The sequence below is a fragment of the Mustela nigripes genome, chromosome 10 (assembly GCF_022355385.1).
Source record: "Mustela nigripes isolate SB6536 chromosome 10, MUSNIG.SB6536, whole genome shotgun sequence".
Lineage (NCBI taxonomy): Eukaryota > Metazoa > Chordata > Mammalia > Carnivora > Mustelidae > Mustela > Mustela nigripes.
The window spans coordinates 11,443,357-11,457,057 of NC_081566.1; the positions used below are offsets into that span (position 1 = coordinate 11,443,357).

Genomic DNA, 13,701 nt, shown 5'->3' on the forward strand with positions numbered 1-13,701 from the left:
GGACATTTCTTTTTTTTTTTTTTTTAAGATTTTATTTATTTATTTGACAGAGAGAAAGATCACAAGCAGGCAGAGAGGCAGGCAGAGAAAGAGGGGGAAGCAGGCTCCCTGCTGAGCAGAGAGTCCCGATGCAAGGCTCGATCCCAGGACTCTGAGATCATGACCTGAGCCGAAGGCAGAGGCTTAACCCACTGAGCCACCCAGGCGCCCCCAGAGGAGTTTAATTTACTCCTGGGTATTTTATTCTTTCTGATAGAATTGTAAGTGGAATTGTTCTCTTAATTTTTCCTTCTGCTAGTTAATTATTAATGTATAGAAAAAAAGAATCTATAGATTTTTGTGTATTAATTTTGTATCCTGAGGCTTTATTGATTTCATTTATTCTAATAGTGTTTTGGTAATCTTTAGAGTATTCTATGTGTAATATCACTTTACCTGTAAATAATGGAAATTTTATTTCTTCCTTAATTAGATGCCTTTTATTCCTTTTCATGTTTGATCATCTGATTGCTTTGACTAGGACTTCCAGTACTTGTTGAATAAAAGTGACAAACATGGATATGCTTGCCTTGTTCCTGACCTTAGAGGAAAAGCCTTTAGTTTTTCACCATTGAGTATGATGCTGGTTTGGGGTTTGGTATATATGGACTTTATTATGTACATTGAAATGTTCCCTTTCAACCCACTTTATTGAGAGTTTTTTCATCATGAATACATGTTTTGTCAAAGGCTTTTTTTCTGTGTCTATTAAGAAAATCATATAATTTTTATCCTTCATTTTGTTAATGTGGTGCTTCTCATTGATTGGTTATTTAATTAATTGGCTAATTATCCTTGCATCCTTGCAATAAATCCCACTGGATTTGTGGGGGAATGATACTTTTAATGTATGATTGAAGTTGTTTGTTGAAGATTTTTGCATCTGTGTTCATCAGGAATATTGATCTGTAATTTTTGTTTGTTTTGTTTTGTTTTGCATCAGGATAATGCTGACCTCATAGTGTGAGATTGGAAGTTTCTTTCCTCTCCTATTTTTGGGGATAGTTTGAAAAGGATATTTTAAACACTTCTTTAAATGTTTGGTAGAGGGACACCAGGGTGGCTCCGTCAGTTCAGTGTCTGACTCTTGATTTTGGCTCCCTCAAGGATGGACCAGCTAGGCAGAAGGAGCTCAAGAAAAACTGTACCTTCCAGTACTCTTGTTCCTTGAGAAAGCTCCTACCATCCTTGATCTTCTGGCACATGCCCCCAAAATAGTCACTAAATCTTCTTCATGTATAACCCAGGCACTTCCTAGACTACTGCTTCTGTGCTGGGTCTCACAGTGCATGATAGAGCCCTTTGGGAATGGACTCTCAGTTTCTTATAGCCCTCCTCCACCTCTCCTAGAGTTGAGTCCACTACTTTTCAAAGACTGATATCAGGCTTGTCTTTCTGGTGCAGATCTCCAGAGCAGGGGGTGCCTCATTAAAGCTTGATACCCTGGCTCCTCAAGAAATACCTAGTGCCTAAGATATCCTTCTTCTTTGAGGGTCGCTGTGCCTGGGGATTCGTTTCCAACTAGATCTCTGCCCCTCCTACCCTTCTCAATGTGGGCTTCTCATTATGTCTTTAGCTGTGAAAGAGCTGTTCTGCCGGTCTTCAGGTCGTTTCCAGAGTTAGCTGGATTATGCAGAGTGGTTGTCTCTGTGTGTCAGTGGGCGGAGGTGAGCTCAGAGCGCTCTCTACCATCCTCCCAGTTATTCTTCAAAGTTCTTTAAAATGCAGGTACTTCTCTAGGCTTCCCAGCACTCCCGTAGGATAGCTATTCGTCTCATTCTACAGAATAGTAAACTGAGACTAAAAATGAGTAAGTGATTTCCTGAAGTTTCAAAGCCGGTGAACAAAGAGATACAGTCCAGTATTTTCCCACTATTCCTGGTTAGAACAGGGCAATCTTCATTTATCACCATTCTACCTATGTATTAGGACTGTGGCTTAGGAAACAGAGGTGGTGAAATCATAGCTAACTGTAATGTTTACCCAGGTTTTGAAAATAAGTATTTCTGAATCAAACTGCTGATGATGTAGAGTTTACTCTCTGATATCTAACAAGAAGTAAGGAGGAAAAAACATATGCTCAGGTTTGTAAAAAATTCTACTTAGTGGAGAGTTACATGGATTAGCTAGTTTCAAAGACCTTATTTTGCTACTTCCAAGTATCAGAAGGGTTGGTCAGCATCTGGTGGTTCTCTAGGCTCATGGATCTGGAAGCTGGTTTTCATCATCCTGGGGAACCTGTGTGGAACGGGGATATGGCAGGTAGGAAAATAGGAAGTCCCTCACTTCTCTTTCTGAACCTAAAGCCCATAGTTGGCCGTAGCCACCTTAATCCATAGGCCAAATCTGAAAGGATTCCATAATACTCACCAACTCTTCATGCCACTGGGAACCCTTCCCATGGACCACGCTTGGTGGGAACCTGGGACAGCAGCCTTCCCGTGAGTCTCACCTGCTTGAACTGAATGGTGACAACCATGTGAGACCGGCTGCTGCTGGCATTCATGTTGGTCGATGCTGTGGTCCTTACTTTTGTCCCTTGTTCCATCAGTCTTTCAATCTGTGCATAGTTCTCACAGGGCACTGACTTCAGGCCGTCCACATAAAAGCCCAGCTGTTGATCTTCCCTCACTTTTAGTCCCCCAGGTTTCTTGGTTCTAGACAGCAAGTCTCTTATCTGTGGAAAAAGAGAATAAATAAAGTAAACTTCAGGAAGACAGGGATTTCTATTTACTTCATGGTTACACCTCTGCCGTGAATATATTTAGTGCTCAATAAAAACTTACTACATGAATGAAAAAATGTTAAATTTCTGTAGGCACTACACAAGTTCATAATTTAGGTAAGTCAGAGATAGGGGAATGGCCAACAGGAGGGAAACCTGTTGTAATAAGGGAAAACCTGCTGTAATAAGCAGAATTTTTTTTAAAAAACTCAGTTCTAGTATTTTCTTGTACCTAAAGCACTTCAACAAGCCTGTGAACTCCCTTTGGGTGGGACCAGGGCCTTTTACTTGTAGATCTTGACCTGGTTCCCAATGTAGAAGAGTCACTCAGTGAATGAATTTTGACAGAACAGTGTAGCCAGAGCTAGGCTAACAAATAATGTTAGGAGAATATGGGTGATTCTTCAGATCTTATTATTGGAGACTGGTGAGATGTCACACAGAGACCATGGCTTTGGGTGAAAGCCCATGTTGTCTCTCACCCAAGAAAAGCCACTTCTAACAAGGCTAAGTAGGTTCTACTGTGGGATTGTGGTGGAGCCAAAGGCCCCAGAGGGGTGGTATTACATGGTACAGAGATGTCTAAGACCCCAGTTCTCAGTCCTGGCTCTGCCTCTAACCTGATAAAACTTTGGAAAAATCTCTTACTTTCCGAGTGTTCATAATAGGAAGGGGTGAATTAAGTTATCTCTGAGATCTTCCCCAACTCCGATATTCTATGGCTTTTCATCCTAGAGCCAGGGAAAGATCACAGATTGAAGTTCGGACAAGCCAAACTAAGACAGTGGACATAAGGTGCCAGGGATAAGGAGACATCCAAATGGAGATCATTTCTAGTGTAGCTAGGAAAATTTTCCTCTAACATACAACTTGTTGGAAGGAACATCTAAGATAGGACTGAGTAAGTCTTATTAGAAAAAAAAAAAAAACAAGTAGATTTGTCTGGATGGAGAGGAAGTATGAGCACCCAGAGATGGGGGTGGATCCTGGTGCCGGGACCTTTCATGTATGTCTGGAGATCAAAATTGGTGATTATCACAAGACCTTCCTTACTCACCTGGGCTTTCCTGGGAATTCTTGAACTCTGACTCTATTTGGTACACCTTCAAATCCAACTCCAATCTGCTTCTAGAGAACTCTTCCAGAGCCCGATCTGATTATCTGATTTTCCTCTAAAATCCTCCAAAGATTCTCCACTATTGCCAGGACAAAGGCCCTTTACTTTTGGCAGAGCCTATCTTCAGCTTCATCTCCTGATGACCGCACCATATATCCAAATCTGGCTAAGCAGGGTACTGACTCTTCCTTTAACCACCATGAACTTTGATGTATTTTTTGACTAGTTACAACTAATCCTGCATAAAATGCCCCTGTCTGTGCCTTCAACCTCCCTACACATTTCTCAAAGTCCAGTCCAAGCCCAGCATTGACCATTGACCATTGCTGTTAAACATCCCACGAAGTCATGCACTCCCTCCTCTCTGCCCCTTGCTCCTCGCCATTCACAGAGCACATGTAATGCATCACTGTCTGTAAAGTGTTATAGCTCCCGCCAGACTCCTCTATGGTGGGAATTAAGTCCAAGGATTAACTCATCCTCAGAGTCTAGGATGATGTCCGAAACATTAGAAGTACATAATAAACTTCATTTTAATTGACTGTTGAAGTACCTAATGGGAATATACCAGAGAGTCAAGGAATATGAGGAAAGGAAAGATTCTTAGGATGTCCAGTGTTCTTATTTTAAAGATGAGGAAACAGAATTCCAGACAGATTATCATCATAAACAGATATCAGTACGGAGACCACAGTAAGATGACTACCAGAACTGAGTAACAAAGGAAATTGTCTTCCCAAAGTTATTGGTATGAGATAAAGGAGCCACACTGTCTTCCAAGCCTTAGCAACTTGAAAGAAATAGAAACTTAATTGGTGACCTTAACAGAAAAACCCATTGGGAACCAGAGACTATATGGTTAATTTATCTTCAGCAAAGCAGGAAAGAATATCCAGTGGGAAAAAGTTTCTTCAACAAATAATTTCGGGAAAATTGGACAAAAATACGCAGAAGAATGAAACTGGACCACTTTCTTACATGATACACAAAAATAAATTCAAAATGGATTAAAGACATAAATGTGAGACAGGAAACCGTAAGAATCTTAGAGAAAAACACAGACAGTAACCTCTTTGACCTAGGCCACAGCAACTTCTCTCTAGATATGTCACCTGTGGCAAAGGAAACAAAAGCAAAAAGAAATTATTGGGACTTCATCAGAATAAAAAGTTCTGCACAGCAAAGGAAACAATAAAATTTAAAGGCAACCTAGTGAATGGGAGAAGACATTTAAAAGTGTTATTATCCAAAGTATATAAAGAACTTATAAAACTCAACACTCAAAAATGAATAATCCAATTTTTAAAAGTTCAGAAGACATGAGCAGCCATTTCTCCAAAGAAGATATTCAGATGGCAACAGACACATGAAAAAATGCTCAACATCACTCATCATCAAGGAAATGCCAAAACCACATTGAGATACCACCACACACCTGTCAGAATGGCTAAAATCAACAATATAAGAAACAACAGATATTGGCAAGGATGTGGAGAAGGGGAACCCTCTTACCCTGTTGGGTAAGCCACTGTGGAAGGCTGTATGGAGATTCCTCAAAAGTTAAAAATAGAACTACCCTATGATCCAACAATTGCACTACTGGGATTTACCCAATGAAAACAAAAACACTAATAAAAAGGAAACACACACATGAGGGTTTATACCAGCATTATCTACAATAGCCAAATTAGGGAAACCCCAAGTGTCCATTGACTGATGAATGGGTACAGACACACACACACACATACAGGAACATTACTCAGCCATAAAAAAGAATGAAATCTCCCTATTTGCAATGACACGGATGGAGGTAGAGACTATTATGCTAAGTGAAATAGCCCTTCAGAGAAGGACAAATATCACATGATTTCACTCTTGTGGCATTTAAGAAACAAAACAGATGAGCAAAGGGAAAACAAAGAGAGAGAAGCCAAGAAACAGACTCTTAACTCTAGAGAACAAACTGTTGGTTACCAGAGGGGAGGTGGGCGGGGGCGGGGGATGGGTGAATCAAGGAGAGGGGGACTGAGGAGCGCACCTGTTGTCATGAGCCCCGGGTGATGTAGGGACGTGCTGAATTGCTATATTGTACACCCGAAACTAATATGACCCTGCATGTGAACTAATTGGAATTTTAAAACTTTTTTTTTTTTTTAAAAGAACTCATTTGCATTTACTATCAGCCTTCAATGGTAATAGCTGACTCATGAAAGAGTGTAAGAAGCAAAATGGGTACTTTCTTTCCTTGATATAAAGAGAAAAACACTGACAGATCTATTCCTTTCACAGTATTTACTTCAGAATGATGAAGTGCAAGGCTTTGGATGGTGCTTGGGGTTACACAAAAACAATTAGGTTACGGTCTTCTATGAGAAAGTTACAGTTTTAGATGCCTTTGTCAATTCGTCCACTCAGTAAATATTCGGAGCACCCATTCTAAACCTACAAGCGTATTGAGTATTGAGAGGGCATTTCCTATAGAAAGGTCTTCACAAGGACACGATCTGTTCCGGAGACCCAAATAGGCAAATAAAATTTCACAGTATTATATGATCAAGGGGTAAGGGCAGCGAATATCTGGCATTTTCTAAGCTCTGTGTTAGAAATTGAAAACAGGTCACTTTGATGTGTAATGTCTTATTTTACATTCTCTGTGAATGAGACAACTGAGAGAAAGTGATTTTCCAAAGTCAATGGCCAGTCAATGAGAGAAGTAGGGTCTGAGGTCATGCCCTTTCCAGCCACCCCAGGGACAAACAAAACATGGCCTGGGGACTACGTTCAGCTGGCCACCTGTTTTTGTCGGATCCTTGACATAAGAACATTTTCCACATTTTTAAGTGACTGAAAAAAATCACAAGAAAAATATTGTGTGACATGTGCAAATTGATGGGACGAACAAAGGCAGGAGAAATGCAGCGGAAATTAAATTTTCTTACAACCTGGAGCCCAAGTTGCTGAGTGTGACATTCCCCAAGGAACTCACGACTGGCCGACTGGCCGCCTTCGTGTTGATGTTTCTTTAAAGACTAAAAGCAACTTTATCTTAACACTAACTAGCCCTCCAAGGTCCTGGAGGCCTTGCTTCTAACACGCACAAGTTCCTTAACCCCCCACTGAGAGAAGTCCATGATCGGTCACTCCTCATAGCCCTGGGGCAGCTCTTTCCCCGCTCGAGTCCTGTCCCCTGCTCTATCGAAAGCACCTCTTTGCACCAAAAGAAGCTCAAGAATTCTTTCTTGACCATTGGCTCTCGGCTCCACATCAAAAATTATGTGTCATTCCAGTTTCAGCGTCCAAGAACGGCCCCCCACTGGGACCCCGCCATACTCCATTTGCTTAGGGAACAGAGGTGAATAGTTTCAGCAGACACCATCTGGTCCTTGAACACAAAGTTTGCTATCTCCTCTGCCCCCCATGCCGACTGAGGTCGACTGGTCGGGGTAGGGGAAGAATTCTAGGGTCAGAGAAGGGTAAATGTTGGAAAGAATGACATGTTCCGGAGAGGAAGACATTTATGTGGCGGAAGCACAGAGTGAGTGGAGAAAGGGGCAAGAGGTAGCGTGGGAGAGGGAAGTGAGGGCTGTAGTCCATGCCAGGCTACAGGGTTGTGACTTTATCTTAGGGTGGGGGAGGGGAGGCTCCATAGGTGTTATGCTGCAGAGTCCCACAGGTGTGTGTGCCAGAGAATAGAATCACCGTTACCTGCTCGTTGTAAATTTCCAACATACTGAACGTAACCTGTATAGAAAAGAACATAGAGTTAATCTCCTCTGGAACCTCATCTTTGGGGAAGAAAGTCATATAGGAACAACATTAATTTCCAACAAAGGAAGAAGCTAATATTGAATATAATAATGCTTGGGTCCCTGGGTGGCTCAATGGGTTAAGCCTCTGCCTTTGGCTCTGGTCATGATCCCAGGGTCTTGGGATTGACAAGACCCACATCTGGCTCCCTGCTCAGTGGGGGTCTGCTTCTCCCTCTGTCTGCTATTCCTCTTGCTTGTGCTCTCTCTCTCTCAGACGAGTAAATAAAATCATTTACAAATATAGCAAGTTCTGATTCACATGCAATAAGCAATTCTCACATAACTTTGATGCTATGGAAAAGTTCTTAATATAGGTTAAAACTATATACGACCCTGCGTGTGTGCGTGTTTCAGTCTCGATTGGCAACAGAAAAATGTCATTCTTTATTGCTCACCCCCAATCTGAACATTGTAGAGAAAAAGACCAGTCTTTACCCTACTGTGCTTCTGGAATATTTCTGGACCAGCCAACTCCCCTTAAGTGGGAGGCTGGAGGAGTTGAATGGCCCCAGCCTAGAGAAAAGGTCTTAAGATACTGATATTTGCCACCACCTTCTGGCAGGCTTGTCTTTTGTCTCCTGGTGGCGGGTCTTCCGTCACCTCTCATGTCCCCAGAGCTTCCAACGAGCGTGGGTGTCACATGCTTTAAACCACTGTTAGCAGACAAAGAAAGCCTCCAATATGAGAGATCCAACAAACAGGAGAAAAAAGGAACTCCAGGAAAGCAGGTGATACATGGAGAAGAAGACCATGTTCTTTAAAGTCCTATAATTCAGTTTCGGAGAGAGAAAGAATGCTCTCCGTGAAAAAACAGGATGCCACAGGGGCGCCTGGGTGGCTCAGTTGGTTAAGTATCTGACTCTTGGTCTCAGGTCAGGTCTTGATCTCAGGTTTGACCCCTGCATCAGGCTCCATGCGCGTGGAGCCTACTAAAAAAAAAAAAAAAAAAGAAAAAAGAAAAGAAAGAAATGAAAATGAGCACACACCCACAGCCTTGGTAGAAGAGGCGGAGCAAAGGAAACCACAGGCGAGTCAGTGAGGGTCTTGTTGGATCAGCCTCAGCAAGAATCCCTCATGAGTATTAGCTTCTAAGACGTCTGCTGCTGGGATACTCAAAGTGCTTTTCAAAATTACTGCCTTGGGTTTGCCTCCATAGAACCAGAAAAGGTCAACATTCTAGTTAGCGGCAACCTGATCTTGCAGTCCTGGGAAGACTTGGGTATGGAAAATTAACATTATCCTGAAATAGAGATGCTGATCGTTTGGAGCCAGAAATTTCCAAAATGAAAAATGAAATTCCTCAAAGAAGGGATTTTCGGATCACGTGTACCTGGTAGTCTTCATTTCCCTCCTTCTTCTCAATTGCTTGAAAGAGCTCCTCGCACACCTTTGGAATGATACCTTTGTTTGCACCAAACCCAACCATGGAGTAGCTTTTCCCAGAGCCAGTTTGGCCATAGGCTAGGAGGGTGGTATTATAGCCTTGCCATGCGCTGTCCAGAATTCCCCGGCCGAGATCATGGAAAACATCTGTCTGGAAAGAAGATCACAGACACTGCGTTCAGCACGGGCTTTTCACAATACCCTTAACATAATAAATATTCTGGTTTTGATAACTTGCTTAGTACCATGCTGTTTGTTTTTTTAAGATTTTATTTATTTGACAGACAGAGGTCACAAGTAGGCAGAGAGGCAGGCAGAGAGAGAGAGAGAGAGACAGAGAGAGATGGAAGCAGGCTCCTTGTGGAGCAGAGAGCCTGATGTGAGTCTCAATGCCAGGACCTTGGGATCATGACCTGAGCCGAAGGCAGAGGCTTTAACCCACTGAGCTACCCAGGTGCCCCCATGCTGCGTGTTTGACAGAAGACTCCGATGCTGTCTTAGAACCAGCGGCATAAAGCTGGAGACCAAAAAGGGAGTTGGCTATTTGGAAGGCACTGATCACCATGGATCTTCACCGGGCTGGTCTCAAAAAAGCCTAGTACAAACCTAGCCTGGCTCAGTCTTTAAAATCCAGCAATTAGACATCAGTTGCAAGGAGCCAGGGGACAGAGACCAGTGAAAGCATCTTCTACCATCTCAATGTTTTTTACTCCACAAACAATAACATCACAAAATGACTGCACTAATTTTAGTCCTCTGCTGGTGAACTCTTTTTTTTCTTTTCTTTTCTTTTTCTTTCTTTTTGCCACAAGACCCAGAAGATCTGGAGCATTTCTACAATAAGCACATGTACATATTTGTACCCCCCCTCCCCACTTTTAAGTGGGAGGCACAGATGCCTGTGCCCGCAACTGCTTGGAAGAGAGGAATTGGTCTGGCTCTTTCAGTATCTGGGTCATGGTCAAAGCCAACAATATTCCCTTGTCTGAGTACATTTTTCTCTGGTCTCCCATATCAATAAAATAGTAAAGAATCTTTACACGATCCCTAATTACAATAGGTACATTTTTAACCAACTGAGCCACTCAGGCGTCCCATACAATAGGTACATTTTTAAAAGATTTTTATTTATTTATTTGAAAAAGAGAGAGAGATCACAAGCAGGGGGAGCAGCAGAGGGAGAGGGAGAAACAGACTTCCTGCCAAGCAGAGAACCTGACGCAGGGCTCGAACCCAGGACCCTGGGATCATGACCTGAGCCAAAGGCAGACACTTAACTGACTAAGCCACCCAGGCACCCCCATTATAGATCCATTTGTATCATCTATATAATTTTTACTTCTGGGAAAGATGCACATATCACCATGGTATGGTTTATATATATACCACAGACAGTAACCAGTCTTCTCATACTGCTCATTTCTCATAAGAAAGCCATAAAAATTATTGCCCTAGAAGGGTTAGGGGAGCTTCTGGCCTAAAATGCAGAATCTGACCAGTGGTTTCTGAAAACATTGTGACTGTACTTTTCTCAGAAAAATGTATTCACATAAAGGATATCAACTCTACCTTGGGCGCTATTAGCTAAACCTAAGGAGTGCTTACTAAGTTTAGTAAAATAACTAGTTTTGGATTTAGACTTACATTTCTAATTTCTTCCTACTCTCCATCCTATGGTCAACTACATGAAACATTTTCCTATACTATAGTACATGGAACAGTTATTCGGCAATTATCATAATAGGTGGTCGACAAAAGCTAATTGGTCATCCTCATCTGGGGATGAGGAAAATGGGACAATCAAGGTTCTGTACAGCACGATTCTTGCAGTATTTTAAAACTATCTTTTTAAAAATTGGGATGTGGGGAATCTGGCACAGTGGGTTAAGGGTCTGACTCTTGGTTTTGGCTGAGGTCATGATCTCATTGTGTTGTGGGATTGAGCCCCACATGGGCTCGGAGCTCAATGGAGGAATCTGTTTGAGATTCTCTCCCTCTGCCCCTCCTCCCACTCATGCACACATGTTCTTTCTCTCTCTCTAAAATAGATAAATATTTAAAAACAAAGTTAAAATGTGGATGCCTGGGCGGGTTAGTCGGTTAAGTGTCTGCCTTTGGCTCGGGTCATGATCTCGGTCTTGGGATCAAGCCCCACATCGGGCTCTCTGCTCAGCAGGGAGCCTGCTTCTCCCTCTCCCTCTCTTTCCTCCTTTCTCTCTCTCTCTCAAATAAATAAATACAATCTTTAAAAAATTGAAGTGTAATTGGCATATAATATTAAATTAGATTCAGTTGAATAGCATAATGATTTGATATTTGTATATATTGTGAAATGATCAGCAGAATTAGTCTTTTTGATCAAAGCCATTCTAACTGGTAAGAGGGGGTGTCTCATCATGGTTTTGATTTGCATTTCCCAGGTGTTGAATGATGTTGAGTATCTTTTTATGTACCTGTTGGCTATTTTCATATCTTCTTTGGGAAAACTGTCTATTCATTTCCTCTGCCTGTTTTTAAATTGGATTGCTTTTTGTGTGTGTTTTGTTTTGGGTTTTGTTTTTTGTATGACTTCTTCATCTGTTTTAGATATTAACCCCTTACCAGATACATGATATGCAAATTTTTCCCCTATTTCATATGTTTCCTTTTCATTTTGTTGATGATTTCCTTATTGTATACAAGGTTTCTTTGTTTTGTTTTGATATAGTTCTACTTGTTTACTTTAGGTTTTGGTGTCAAATCCAAAGTATTATTGTCAAGACTGATGTGTAGAAGCTTACCACCTATGTTTTCTTCTAGAAGTCTTATGGTTTCAGCCCTTATGTTCAAGTTTTTGATACATTTCAAGTTAATTTTTGTGACTAGTGTGAGGTAGGGGTTCAGTTTCATTCTTCTGCGTGTGGCTGTCCAATTTCCCCAACACCATTTACTGAAAACACTGTCCTTTTCCCATTGCCGTTTTTTGGCTCCTTTGTCATAGATTTTTGGTCATATACACATGGGCTTATTTCTGAGCTTTCTGTCTGTTTTACTGATCTATGTAGGTTGATTTTCCATTTTCTTGACGGTTTCCTTTGCTGTGCAAAAGCTTTTTAGTTTGATTAGTTCCAATTGTTTGTTTTTGCTTTGGTTCCCTTGTCTGAAGGGACAGATCCATAAAAATATTGTTAAGACCATTGTCTAAGAGTTTATTGCCTATGTTTTCTTTTAGGATTTTTATAGATTCAGTTATCACTTTTAGGTCTTTAACTACACATCAATTTAACTTAATTTAATTTAATATCAATTTAATTTTCCTGTGTGGTTTAAGAAAGTGGTTCAGCTTCATTCTTTTCCAAGTAGCTGCCCCATTTCTCCATGCCATTTACTGAAGAGATTGTGTTTTCCCCATTTTATAGTCTTGCCTCCTTTTTCATAGATTAACTGACCATATAAGCAGGGGTTCATTTCTGACTCTTTACTCTATGCCTTTGATCTGTGTGTATTTATAATTTAAGGAGAATGGATATTAACTCTTCTCTAGATATTTGGTAGAGTTCACCTGGGAAGCCATTTGGTTGTACACTTTTCTTTCTTGGGAGTTCTTTGATTATGAATTCAATTGTGTTACTAGTGGTTGGTCTGTTCAGATTTTTTATTTCTTTCTGATTCAGTCTGGAAGGTCATATGTTTCTACAGATTTGTTCATTTCTTACAGGCTTTCCAATTTGTTGGTTTATAATTTCTTGTAATTTTCTCTTATAATCCTTTATATTTCTGTGGTGTCTGTTGTAATGTCTCTCTTTCTGATTTTATGTATTTGAGTCCTGTCTCCTTTTTCTTGATGAGTCTAGCTAAAGATCTATTTTGCCTATCTTTTCAAAGAACCAGCTCTCAGCTTCATAGTTATTTTCTGTTTTTTAAGTCTCTATTTCATTTATTTTGGTTCTAATCTTTATTATTTCCTCCTCCTACTAAATTTGGCTTTTATTTGTTCTTTTTCTAATTCTTGTAGGAGTAAGGTTAAGTTGTTTAATATTTTTCTTGTTCATTGAGGTAGACCTGTGTCACTTAAATTTTCCTCTTAGTACTGCTTTTGCTGCACCCCAAAGATTTTGACCCTTGTGTGTCCATTCTCATTTGTCTCCATGTATCTTTTGCTTTCCTCTCTGATGTCTTCATTGACCTGCTGGTTGATTAATAGCCTGTTGTTTAGCATCCACTTGTTGGTGTTTTTTCTGGTTTTATCCTTGTACTTGATTTCTACTTTCACACCATTATGGTCAGAAAAGATACTTAAGGACGTCTGGGTGGCTCAGAGGTTAGATGTCCGCCTTTGGCTCAGGTCATGATCTCAAGGTCCTGGGACTGAGTCCCACATCAGACTCTCTGCTCGGGGGGAGTCTGCTTCCCCTTTCTTTGAAAAGAAAAGATGTGTGATATGATTTCAAACTCCCTAAGATTATTGAGGTTTCTTTTGTGGCCTAGCATAAAATTTATCCTTGAGAATGTTCTGTGTACACTCGAGAAGAATGTGTTTTCTGCTGCTTGAGGATGAAATGTTCCGAATGTAGCTGTTAAGTCCCTTTGGTCACACCTGTCATTCAAAGTCACTATTTCCTTGTTGGTTTTCTGAGTGATTTGTTCAC

At 40.9% G+C, this 13,701-nt stretch overlaps 1 protein-coding gene across 1 annotated transcript in view; it reads right to left on the reverse strand.

The window, feature by feature from the left end:
• LOC132025394 (kinesin-like protein KIF28P) overlaps positions 1–13,701 on the reverse strand; it is a 60,248-nt gene that overhangs the window by 30,852 nt on the left and 15,695 nt on the right. The window contains exons 3-5 of the mRNA XM_059412580.1: positions 9,021–9,224; positions 7,587–7,622; positions 2,492–2,716 (exon numbers count right to left, since the gene is read on the reverse strand). Of these exons, the coding sequence (XP_059268563.1) occupies positions 2,492–2,716; positions 7,587–7,622; positions 9,021–9,224 (465 nt within the window). The remainder of the gene's footprint in view (positions 1–2,491; positions 2,717–7,586; positions 7,623–9,020; positions 9,225–13,701) is intronic.